At 42.9% G+C, this 12,970-nt stretch overlaps 1 protein-coding gene across 3 annotated transcripts in view; it reads right to left on the bottom strand.

Moving 5' to 3' along the window:
• Positions 1–2,042: 2,042 nt before the first annotated feature.
• LOC131950888 (uncharacterized) overlaps positions 2,043–12,970 on the bottom strand; it is a 35,365-nt gene continuing 24,437 nt past the window's right edge. Inside the window, exons 1-4 of one of the 3 annotated variants that reach the window (XM_059313089.1) lie at positions 11,905–11,955; positions 6,699–6,811; positions 4,069–4,279; positions 2,043–3,073 (exon numbers count right to left, since the gene is read on the bottom strand). In XM_059313089.1, the coding sequence (XP_059169072.1) occupies positions 2,100–3,073; positions 4,069–4,279; positions 6,699–6,800 (1,287 nt within the window). In that variant the 5' untranslated portion in view covers positions 6,801–6,811; positions 11,905–11,955 and the 3' untranslated portion in view covers positions 2,043–2,099. Of the gene's footprint in view, positions 3,074–4,068; positions 4,280–6,698; positions 6,812–10,580; positions 10,643–11,904; positions 11,956–12,970 lie in introns of those variants that run through there. The other 2 variants (XM_059313090.1, XM_059313088.1) reach the window with 2 other exon arrangements.

The following is a 12,970-nucleotide window of genomic DNA, read 5'->3' on the forward strand; positions in this document are numbered from 1 at the left end:
TTAGTCACATCACAAACAAAAACTCAACTTATTCCCGACACCATTTATGGACACTTTGATAACCTGTTACAAAAACCAAATCACCTGCAGTGTTCCATGTCAATCATTTTTAAACTCCTGCGGCACTGTTACCTTTGTAACATTTAAATGTTGTCTTGTAAATAAATAAAGTGATGCTTTTTGTAATGTTTGATGGGAGTATTATTGTTGAACATGTTCTGCTACATTTTTTGTTCCAGTAAATATTTTACAAACTGTTATTAGTTTTACTATTTGTTAAAAAGATTGGTGTAGTAAAGAAATAGGAAAGCTGTGAAAGCATGATCAACCAGACTTAATGAAAATATTTTAGAATTTAATATCATGAAAATAATCCAACCATTTTGATAACAAAAAAAAGTATATTGCTTTACATTTCAAATTTGAGCAATGAACAATGCATTTACACTTTTATCACACTGCACCACCACTCTCCGCACACATCTTGATGAATAAGAATGCAACAAAAAGAAATGATATTAAATTAAACATGTGAACATTGTTCTGACAATGTGATTCCCCTGGTCCCAATGTTGACCCCCACACAGCAAGTGACAGTAAAAATAAAGATTTGTGTAATGTACAGTTTTTACAGTTGTACACAATAGTGGACACTAAATGACCTACACAGCCCTGAGTTGTGTGGACAAGAATAAAAAAAATATGACATCTGTGTCAGTAATATGACATCTGATGTTAGCTGACACATATTTGAGGCCTCACATTGATGCATACATGAATTTCACACAAAAAATTGCATACAATTTGTTTCATTTGCATATGCATTAAAATACAAAGAAAAACGTTAGGAAAAATTTGATTATGCATAAGTTGATATAAATGTTTACTTTATAAATATAAATATCACCAATATTATGATGATCAGGAATTGTACACACCTTAAATTGACTGCATCCAATCACAATCTAGATCAATCACAATAAAGACAATATCACAATTGAGAGACCCATTACAAATGTGATCATTTCTCAAGTTTATTCCCCACATTTGGATTTGTTCATATGAACTCTCCCCTACACATATTCCAAGCCACACCAATAAAGTTTAATTTTGATTACAAAAGAAAGTTTAACAAAAAAAAACCTTTGTATAAGAATGTAGAAGGATTTCACATAGTCTATACACAGACTGGACTTGAACATTCATGATTATAATACTTGTAACAGAAACTTGTACATAAAAAATTAGGCTTGGGGCTGTAAAAGCCAGTACACTATTTGTGCTGTAGTTTATCAGTTTAAAAAACTGATTTCGTTTGCTACATTTGAGCAAATATTTTAATTTCATTCAATATCTTACCAGGTTTCACCTTAGTATTCAAAATGCCTGGACATTCAGGCATAAGTCCAGGTGTTGTAGATGGTTTGCTTTAGTCCATCTTTCATTCCCTTAGACACCACAGTAAACATTTGAACTCTGGGGCTGTTGCTTTTTGAATCCTCCAATCTTATCTTCACTTCATGGATTGTATTCCATTTCCACATACATGAGGTACAGCCTAGCCACATCAGGTACAGCCTAGCCACATCAGGTACAGCCTAGCCATACCAGGTACAGTCTAGCCACATCAGGTACAGCCTAGCCACATCAGGTACAGCCTAGCCATACCAGGTACAGTCTAGCCACATCAGGTACAGCCTAGCCACATCAGGTACAGCCTAGCCACATCAGGTACAGCCTAGCCATACCAGGTACAGTCTAGCCACATCAGGTACAGCCTAGCCATACCAGGTACAGCCTAGCCATACCAGGTACAGTCTAGCCACATCAGGTACAGCCTAGCCACATCAGGTACAGCCTAGCCACATCAGGTACAGCCTAGCCATACCAGGTACAGTCTAGCCACATCAGGTACAGCCTAGCCATACCAGGTACAGCCTAGCCATACCAGGTACAGTCTAGCCACATCAGGTACAGCCTAGCCACATCAGGTACAGCCTAGCCACATCAGGTACAGCCTAGCCATACCAGGTACAGCCTAGCCATACCAGGTACAGTCTAGCCACATCAGGTACAGCCTAGCCATAAGAGATAGTCTTTTAGTTCTGTGAGAGGGTGGTCTCTTGCACTCCTTCACTGTTGGCTTCAGATTCCTTCAGTCTTTTCTTCATCAGTTCTAGAGCATCTTCGTAGGAGGGCAGTTCTGAGAGGGTGATGACGGAGGTGGTGGACAGGGTTGACCACGCCCTGTGGAGGCCTGGCACCTGCATGTGCATACCTGGCAGGTGGGGCTGTGTCTCAAGGTCGTAGCTGAAGCTGGCATTGTCATAGCCGCCACCCCCGTGGTGTGTGAATGGGACAGTCCGGTGGCACACACAAGGGCAAGGTTGGGATATGCAAGGGGGTTTGGCCACGGATGGACTAGGAGAAGTGCTGGGGTGATCAGCTTGAGCAGGTTGTTCCATCTCTAGATGGACTGTGTAACTAGTGACGGAGTCTTCCCTGGGAACTTCACTAAGATCAACCTCACACAATGCTGATGACGAAGGCATGGGGTCACTGACTGACCTTGATGGACTAGCTACAGGGGTGGTATTGGGAGAATGCTGGCTTGACGATGTCACGATGACACGGTGTGGCTGTGGGGATGAGATTTTCACCTCACTTTGTGAAGTTGGGGGTCCATCTCTCCTCAACATTTCTGTACTACACATCCCATCTCCTCCTGTTTTAATAACCACAGCAACACTGCATGGCTCCGAGCTACACTTGGAGCAAATAGGGATGTTATTACGTGAGATGGTAAACACTGAGGCCTTGATGTGGCCGGGCTCACCAAACAGGTCGTGATACGATGGTGGAGGTTTGGCCAGGCCGAGAGATGGGTCTTGGCCATCCTGTTCTCTCCTTCTGGCCCGTCTCTCTGCACGTCGCCGCTCTCGTCGTTGTTTGAAGACGTAGGTCCAGAGGAGTCTGGCGAGGAAGATCACGATGGGCACCACAGCAAGGATGATGTAGATGCGGACGTCAAACTGTGGGAACCCACTGTCACTGCTGCTGCCTGACCCTGAGTCTGAAGGAGAGGAGAAAAGTTTTCAGTACTAGAATATAACAAGTGTAGACAACTAGAACAAGTTACTCTTTTAAACCTGGTGGTCAGTGTGGCAGATGAAGTAGAGTTCATCTGTTTCTGTGACTACAGCATATGAAGGGATAGTGTGGTCAGCACTAAGCCCTACCACAGGGGTTCCCAACCCCGTGCCCGCGGGCGCCATGGCGCCCGCCAAACGATTCGTATGTGCCCGCCTCTCACAATTCGACAGAAACATAATTTTTTTCATAAACATTATTGAAAGGTTGAAGGTGATGGAAATCGAAAGTTTGAGGGGGGGGGGGGGGGGGGGGGGGGCTGTGCAAATCGAAAGTTTGAGGGGGGGGGGGGGGGTGCAAATCGAAAGTTTTGTCCCCGGGTGACGGTAAGGGTCGCTACGCCTCTGGAAGGAGTTTGTCGATTTAAAATAGGTGGTGCCCGCCACCCTACCAATATTTTAGAATGTGCTCTAGAGTAAAAAAAGGTTGGGAACCCCTGCCCTACCATATTTACTTTCCCTAACGTAAGACAGGTACCCATATGAGCTGGTTGGACTCTGGACATCCTACGTACTAGAGCCCAGGATCCGAATTCAAGACTTTCTGGTAAGCATCTGTGAGCTTTACCATCCAACTATGCCTCCCAGTAAAGTACTGTAAGTACTGAATATGTACCAAAGTGCTGTGAGTACTAAAAATTTAACAAAGTACTATGAGTATTTAAAACGTACCAAAATACTAGTACAATGTGTATTAACGTTATTACAGTTATTAGTAGGCCAAGATGCATCAAGGGCGTACTAAATGACTTAATACTAATCATAGGAAATACCTTTGGGGTTGTGGACACTAACAGAACTGAGTGGAGGGGGGAGACTATTGTGTAAGAAGGCCAAATTGAAGTAATATAAAAAAGAGATGTATAAAGTAGATCAACGAGAAAACAATAAAGACTGGCATATAAAACAAGCTGCTCACATTTACAGCGGTATCTGATGGCGTAGTCCTTGCACACGGTCCCCGAGGGCTGGTCCACGTTCCTGCAGGACACACCATCCTTGGTGCAGTACATCTGCAGGACGTTGGGGGTGAGGTTCCTGGGCGTGGTCTCGTCAAACACGTAGCCCGTCTCGCTGACCTGGCACTGGCTAGAGATGACGTCATATCCTTTATCGCAGATCTTGTAGCTCTGGTAGATTAGAGGATGGTCTCGTGAGATACAAGTCATTCGGGGCGACGGGGAATGTTACAAATGTCATGTGGTGGGTGAGATACAAGTCAGTCGGGGCCACGGGGAATGTTACAAATGTCATGTGGTGGGTGAGATACAAGTCATTCGGGGCGACGGGGAAATGTTACAAATGTCATGTGGTGGTTGGAATACAAGTCATTCGGGGCGACGGGGAAATGTTACAAATGTCATGTGGTGGGTGAGATACAAGTCAGTCGGGGCCACGGGGAATGTTACAAATGTCATGTGGTGGGTGAGATACAGGTCATTCGGGGCGACGGGGAAATGTTACAAATGTCATGTGGTGGTTGGAATACAAGTCATTCGGGGCGACGGGGAAATGTTACAAATGTCATGTGGTGGGTGAGATACAAGTCATTCGGTGCCACGGGGAATGTTACAGATGGCATGTGGTGGGTGGGAGACAACGTGAAATCGATGGGTTTATGGCGAGTGGTGTGTGGTTCATTAATGTGTGGGTTTATGGCGAGTGGTGTGTGGTTCATTAATGTGTGGGTTTATGGCGACTGGTGTGTGGGTCATTAATGTGTGGGTTTATGGCGAGTGGTGTGTGGGATTAATGGCGAGTGGTGTGTGGGTCATTAATGTGTGGGTTTATGGCGAGTGGTGTGTGGGTCATTAATGTGTGGGTTTATGGCGAGTGGTGTGTGGGATTAATGGCGAGTGGTGTATTGGTTTATGGCGAGTGGTGTGTGGGTCATTAATGTGTGGGTTTATGGCGAGTGGTGTGTGGGATTAATGGCGAGTGGTGTATTGGTTTATGGCGAGTGGTGTGTGGGTCATTAATGTGTGGGTTTATGGCGAGTGGTGTGTGGGTCATTAATGTGTGGGTTTATGGCGAGTGGTGTGTGGGATTAATGGCGAGTGGTGTATTGGTTTATGGCGAGTGGTGTGTGGGTCATTAATGTGTGGGTTTATGGCGAGTGGTGTGTGGGTCATTAATGTGTGGGTTTATGGCGAGTGGTGTGTGGGTCATTAATGTGTGGGTTTATGGCGAGTGGTGTGTGGGTCATTAATGTGTGGGTTTATGGCGAGTGGTGTGTGGGATTAATGGCGAGTGGTGTATTGGTTTATGGCGAGTGGTGTGTGGGTCATTAATGTGTGGGTTTATGGCGAGTGGTGTGTGGGTCATTAATGTGTGGGTTTATGGCGAGTGGTGTGTGGGATTAATGGCGAGTGGTGTGTGGGTTTAGTGGCGAATAATGCTGGGGGTTTTTTTATGACTATTAATGTGTGTTTCTATATGTGGGTTTTATAACAACGAATGTGTGCGATGTTGTCGTAAAAATGAGGGACGGGAAGCCACTGCTGAGATGCAGCTATTACTGTGTGGGATGTGGCTATTACTGTGTGGGATGTATATATTACTGTGTGGGATGTAGCTATTACTGTGTGGGATGCAGCTATTACTGTGTGGGATGTAGCTATTACTGTGTGGGATGTGGCTATTACTGTGTGGGATGTAGCTATTACTGTGTGGGATGTGGCTATTACTGTGTGGGATGCAGCTATTACTGTGTGGGATGTGGCTATTACTGTGTGGGATGTATATATTACTGTGTGGGATGCATCTATTACTGTGTGGGATGTATATATTACTGTGTGGGATGTATATATTACTGTGTGGGATGCGGCTATTACTGTGTGGGATGCAGCTATTACTGTGTGGGATGTGGCTATTACTGTGTGGGATGTAGCTATTACTGTGTGGGATGCAGCTATTACTGTGTGAGATGTGGCTATTACTGTGTGGGATGTAGCTATTACTGTGTGGGATGTAGCTATTACTGTGTGAGATGTGGCTATTACTGTGTGGGATGTAGCTATTACTGTGTGGGATGTAGCTATTACTGTGTGGGATGTAGCTATTACTGTGTGGGATGTAGCTATTACTGTGTGGGATGTAGCTATTACTGTGTGGGATGTGGCTATTACTGTGTGGGATGTGGCTATTACTGTGTGGGATGTAGCTATTACTGTGTGGGATGTAGCTATTACTGTGTGGGATGTAGCTATTACTGTGTGAGATGTGGCTATTACTGTGTGGGATGTAGCTATTACTGTGTGGGATGTAGCTATTACTGTGTGGGATGTAGCTATTACTGTGTGGGATGCAGCTATTACTGTGTGGGATGTAGCTATTACTGTGTGGGATGTATATATTACTGTGTGGGATGTAGCTATTACTGTGTGGGATGTGGTGTTTGACATGAGCGACTGAGAAGATGCCCGGCGACCGCCAAGGTGTCGGTCTGTTGCCAGTAGCAGACTATGACGTGGAGGCCCATTGGAATAAATAATGCATGAAAACGCGAGTGTTTCCTGCACGTGCTAATACAGGCTGGGGTGTACTCACCTTGAGAATGTTCTCGGTGGTCTCCGTGTCGCCCGTGGCCTGAGGAAAGTCCGGGTGGTTGATGTTAAACCAGGACGACCAGGTGTCAGGGTTGCTGGCCATTGCATTGGTTTCTGGGGGAGAAGAAGGGCAAGATTACAACAAGCAACTGGTGTCACTGACTTAGTTTTGTGGGGGAGGAAGTGTAAACAATAAAACAGGATGACATGCACAAGTGGCCATTGGTTGCTGTGGGATGTGAATAATGGGTTAGAAAAATTATTCCACGGAAATATGGCGTAACGACCTAATCTGGCGCCATTGTGAGCCCTCCCCCATTTACATCTAGTTATTCACGCGTGTCATCAGTTGACATTATATCATGTGTCCATGTCGTGATCTCATATAGACACATACAAAATTATTTTTAAAATCATGTAGTAGACAAGTGTACAGAATGCCCACACTAGCTATCATGCGACAACATAAAAAAAATTATCTGGTTTAACTTCCTGAATAACAAAACAAAAACAGAGGAAACTGATACTTCAGCTTATGACGATAACACTGAATGGTGTAGAGAAACCTGATAAGCGTCTTGTAAGTACAGCTCAAAAATTTCTACTGTGACGTATATAACACTGTTTCTTTCGGGCACCTCTTCGTGGGAGGGCACCACGAAATACGTCTACCCCTCCCCACAACGAAATAGAATTTATATAGAAAATGCATACTTTTAACAGTGCCCCCCCCCCCCCACACACACACCACCTGGAGAAAAGTCTGAAAGAAACACTGTATCTAGTAACCCTACCAATACAGCATCATTTATACATCACTTATTTTGGATTAAATATATTCATGTATTTTTGTGATGGTTGAGATAACTGTGCAGATGAAAGTGTGACGCCAACCCTCGAACTACGTCCATTTCGTGCAACCATTTTTAAACCATCAAGGACATCACAAAATAATAAAAGTTGGACCTCCCTCCCCACTTCCATTGTGACGTAATCTATTGACAACAACTCTCCAATCAGCTAACGGGTGAACGACCAATACACCACAAGGTAAATAATGTTAGGTAACATTTCCATCGTTCACCTGGCCGACCTGTATCTTCACGACAAACAGACACGTGACAGGCGAGGGTAGGATCGCCCCTATAGAGCACGCAGTCATGCGTGACGCCAGTCAGGCTATTCAACACCTGACTTGGCAGACGGTTATGTACACCCACGTCAGGGGTAGGGAGGGAAGGGAGGGGTGGTTGTATCCTTGTGTCGAGTGGTTTATTAGGTAGATATTTGAGCTGCTGTAAAAAGACACACTGATGGTCAACACGCCTGTGCTACACACGGCGAAAAGCTCGGTTCAAACAAGTCGTGGGTGTCGGCCTACAGGAAGGTCGTGGATTTCTTATATAGCACTAAGTGCCACTAAGGTTGTAGGGGTGGCTTGGTCCTTTGTTATACTGTTGTAGGGGCAGAGGCGTAGCGAGGGAGGTGACCGGGTGACACCATTTAGGGGGGTGACACCAAGGCAAAATATAGAGAAAAACTTGAGGGGGGGGTGCAAATCGAAAGTTTGAGGGGGGGGGGGGTGTAAATCGAAAATTTGAAAGTTTGTCCCCGGGAAGGGTCGCTACGCCTGTGGGGGGTGACACCATTAAGTGCTACCGCACCGGGTGACACCCGACCTCGCTACGCCCTTGTATAGTGGTAGGGCAGTGTTAAATAGCACTGCCTTTTGTTTGTACTTAATGTTTTTTTTACAATGGTTAGAGGTTGAATGAATATACTGACACTAGTTAGCACTTTGGTATTTAACACAAAAGGCTTTACTACAATGGTTTCAGATATATGTGATGATCGCGTGATGATTATTTATTTAACGACACTCGCGTTGTATCGAAGTGTGCCATTTTTGTTGAGAGAGATTTTATAGAAATATTAAATAATGTGATATGGGGCACGGAAGATAAAAAAAACAACTGTTGTGTTGTATAAGTCGTGCGAGACCTTAACTAGAGTTAGAGATCTAAAAATAGTTTCACGCTTGCAGTGTTTGGAGGGATAACCCCAAAGAGAGAAGCCCTGAAACAAAAATGTAATCTTAGAACAGGAATTCCCTAAAAGCCAGCCTTCAAGTCACGTGTCAGGAAACGAAAAACCAAAAAAAAAAAAAAAAAATCAACGTTATTGTTATAAGGCTTTACGATGAACTGTAAATCGTGTTGTGTTTACACCATCTTTAATCTAAGAAACTTGAAATCCTGTCATGTTTGTTGGTCTAGGAAACTGTAAATCGTGTAGGTCTAGGAAACTGTAAATCGTGTCGTATTTACAACAACTTTGGCCTAGGAAATTGTAAATCGTGTTGCCTTTGTTGGTCTAGGAAACTGTAAATCGTGTCGTGTTTACAAGTCTAAAACTCAGTGCTGCTCTGCTCTGGTATTTAAAAAGAACCCCCTATCTCTAACGGTTGGGCACGCCCTGGGTATAAAACGTAACGTAAAATTTACGACGATTTCTTGATACTGCCATTTTCTTCCCAGCCCCCCCCCCCTAACTTGTTGATTCCGTGTAAATGTTTCTGTGTCGAGTAGACGCCACATTCAGCCATTATCAACTCTAGCTGCAGCTATTGTATCTTCTCGGTTTATGGACAGCCATTTACTTGTCCAAGAACTTGCTTCAGTTATCTTTAAACAAGTACCGACATTTTTAAAGAAATGGTTAACAATGTTCCCTGTCTAAGATAAGTGCCAATGTTCCCTCTCTAAGAAAAGTGCGAATGTTCCATGTCTAAGAAATGTAACAATGTTCCCTGTCTAAGATATGTACCAATGTTCCCTGTCTAAGATATGTATCAATGTTCCCTGTCTAAGATAAGTGCCAATTTTCCCTGTCTAAGATAAGTGCCAATGTTCCCTGTCTAAGATAAGTGACAATGTTCCCTGTCTACGATAATTGACAATGTAAGAAAACCATTTGACTGGACATGAGGTCATGTTAAAATACATTATTACAAGCTGTGTGTACAAATGAATAGGTGGGCTAATTATTAACACGATAAGGTCAAGTTTTACTAAATTTAAAACTGTACAGCTGAAAAAAACCGACTGGTATTAAAACACGACGTAGGTCTTGGCCTTTTTTGTGAATCATAAGACAAGTAGTCAGCTGATTTAGCTAAGCAAACTCCCACATAGTCATAGATCTAGAAAACTAGACCTGGACTTCTTTTGTAGTTTTTTGCCTTATGTAAAGAAAAATGTAAAAACAGTTATACTCTGTTGAAGCCTCCAAAAAACAAAAAAAATTCAATACTTTCATTCTCAGTAGATTATCTAGATCTATCTATTCTAGATCTAGATCTATATCTAGATTCTATATTTTTAGCGGCCTTACTTCTTTCTTATCCTTAAAAAAATAAAACATGTTTAGGCCGATGCATTTTAGAAGTTCAAAGTTCTAAACTCTAAACTGTGTTATCTTCATATGACAGACTGTCTCTAGATCTAGATCTAGATTTAGGCTAATGTATTTGAATACATAAAAGTGTACAAAAAGAAAAATCAGAAACTTTTTAGGCAGAAATTTATTTAGAGAAAATCTATTATTTAGTTTAAAAATAAAAACTTACCATAGGACTATTATAAAATTAATAGGGGCCCTAGATCTAGATCTAGATTCTATATTATATTTAAATTAGAACTTGAGTCCTAGAATCTAAATCTAGACTTATAGATTCTACTCCTAGAATATATGCGGCAATAAATTCTAGATTTTTGATCTAGATGTGATCAATATAAATTCCTATGTTACAGCACAGTTTCCTCGAAAGAAAATACAACACTACAACACTTATTTTTCTCGGTAGATCAAGAACGTACAGTACAGTGTCACACAACACGACTGTAGCAGACGAAATGACTATCCACCAGAGTTACCCGTATCTATCTATTGATAGTAGTCTCCCTTGCACTAACTAATCCCGCAGTTCTCGTCCTATTTATATTTTCTCGAGCCCGTGACGACACGGGAAAGGTGACCTCGCGAGGAAGAGCGCGCGGGGAGCAGAGGTGCGCTTTTTTGTGTGTGACATAACATAATAAATCTTAAAATAATAATGTAGAGATAAGAACATATTTATAGCTTGTTTCAACGATACGATATCTTTCCGGTGTCTTAATTTAGATTCAGCTACCTTACTAACAGTGTTTCTTCCAGACTTTTTTCTCCGGGGGGGCACTTGAAATCTTCGGGGGGGCGGTAAACTTTCTTCGGGGGGGCGGACACTGTTAAAAGTATATATTTTCTATATAAAGTATATACATTTCATTTCGTTCGGGGGGGCGGTAAAAATTTTTCGGGGGGGGCTAAGCCCCCCCCGAAGAGATGCCTGGAAGAAACTCTGCTTACTAAGCAATGTTTAAATTTAAGCGGGAAAAACACTAACTTCCCACATTAAACCATTTTTTAAAATATCTAAGTTTCCATCCCACACACCCCCGTACATTGTCTAGTCTCAGACAGGCATGGCCAGAGGCGTAGCGAGGGGGGGGGGGCCGCACCGGGGTGACACCATTTAGGGGGGGTGACACCATTTAGGGGGGTGACACCGAGGCAAAAAAAAGCAAAATAGAGAAAAATTTGACGGGGGGGGGGGGTGCAAATCGAAAGTTTGAGGGGGGGTGCAAATCGAAAGTTTGAGGGGAGGGGTGCAAATCGAAAGTTTGAGGGGGGGGGTGCAAATCGAAAATTTAAAGTTTGTCCCCGGGAAAGGTCGCCTCTAGGGGGGGGGGGGGGGTGACACCATTAAGTGCCGCACCGGGTGACACCCGACCTCGCTACGCCACTGGGCATGGCGTTGGGGTAGAGTTAAGGTTACTTTGGGAAAATGAGAGGTATGTTAGTGCAGTGGGCCGTTGATCCCAAACTGTAGACGGCGCGCGTGTGACCTTAAATAAATTCTCCATTTCATTAAATTTTCAACAGGTAGCATAACTAATTACTAAAACAAATAGAGTAATACCACTTTAAAATTAGCGACTACATCAACACTTAAGAAAATAGCTCAGTCAACTCACTTTTTAAAGTGTAGCTAACGTTATTTATAAAGTTTTTTCCACAAAGAAAAATATGTTAGCGAAGCGAGGGTACATGTGATTTTAACAACAAATCGTACCACCCGACACACTGACGTAAAAGTTGCAGCTTACACGACACGACAGCCCTTGAATCCCAGAATCCCTTGCATGTGTTGCCTCAACTGACTAGAAACATTTTATGTCCAAAAAACTGCTCCGACTTTTTTATATACTGCCGTCCACCGCCTCTCTCCCCAGTGATAGCAATCCTTCTGATAATGCGTAACGCGCTATAAATAGAACGGGGAAGCCCTAAATCTATACCAATCTTTGTTGTCGTTTTGTAAGCTGTGGAGCCCACTTTAAAGCGAACATTTTCGCGCACCTTTGTTCTGTGTTGTTCGACACGCACTGATTGCGAACGATTTTTAGAAAACACTGTACAGTATTGAAAAAATCTATGGCAGACAGATTGAAACCAGCTTTTAAATTTTAGCTGAAAAATAAAGTTTTTTTCCGCCCAGAAAGCTGTTTAAGTGACAAGACATGACCATGGACCCAAACAAATTAGACCGACATATTTTTTTTTAATTATAAAAAAACAATTTTTGGTTTATTTTTGGCAAGAAAATAAATACTTTTTAAAATTTTAATTCAGCAATATTAAAGTGATTTTTTTCGTCGCTAACTTACACTACCCTTTGCTGTCGTTTTTTTTTCAAATGTGTTTACGATTTAAGTAAAGTCGGCCTAGCCAGGAGACTATCTGGCAATAAGACTCGTTATGGACTGTAGTGTACATTTGGCAATAGGACCACCAGTGGTCGCATTAAAAAACAAGCAAAAATCTGACAACTTTAGGCGTGAAGTCACGTCTGGTGTAGGGTACAGCAATGACAGACGTAACAACAACCTTGACCTTAGAATTTAGTAGTTCCACCCCTACCCCCTACTGTTTGAAACTAAATTCTAGACATGAAGTCGTTAGTGTCGTAGTGATGTTTCGCTAATTGCCCTGGTTAAGTTACACCAAATATCAACTGAACTTCATCTTGACCAGCGGAAGTAGAGTTTACCTGATCCTGTGGTCAGCAGAGTGTACAGCCGTCCTTTACTCCCCTCCCTTATGTTAATGCCAGGTACCTGTTACAGCTGAGGCCGCTCATGTCGTGCTGTAGTCCGTGTTAAGAAATCACCA

This window comes from Physella acuta, unplaced genomic scaffold (genome assembly GCF_028476545.2).
Source record: "Physella acuta isolate Inbredline_101_S28 unplaced genomic scaffold, ASM2847654v3 ptg000784l, whole genome shotgun sequence".
Classification (NCBI taxonomy): Eukaryota; Metazoa; Mollusca; class Gastropoda; family Physidae; genus Physella; species Physella acuta.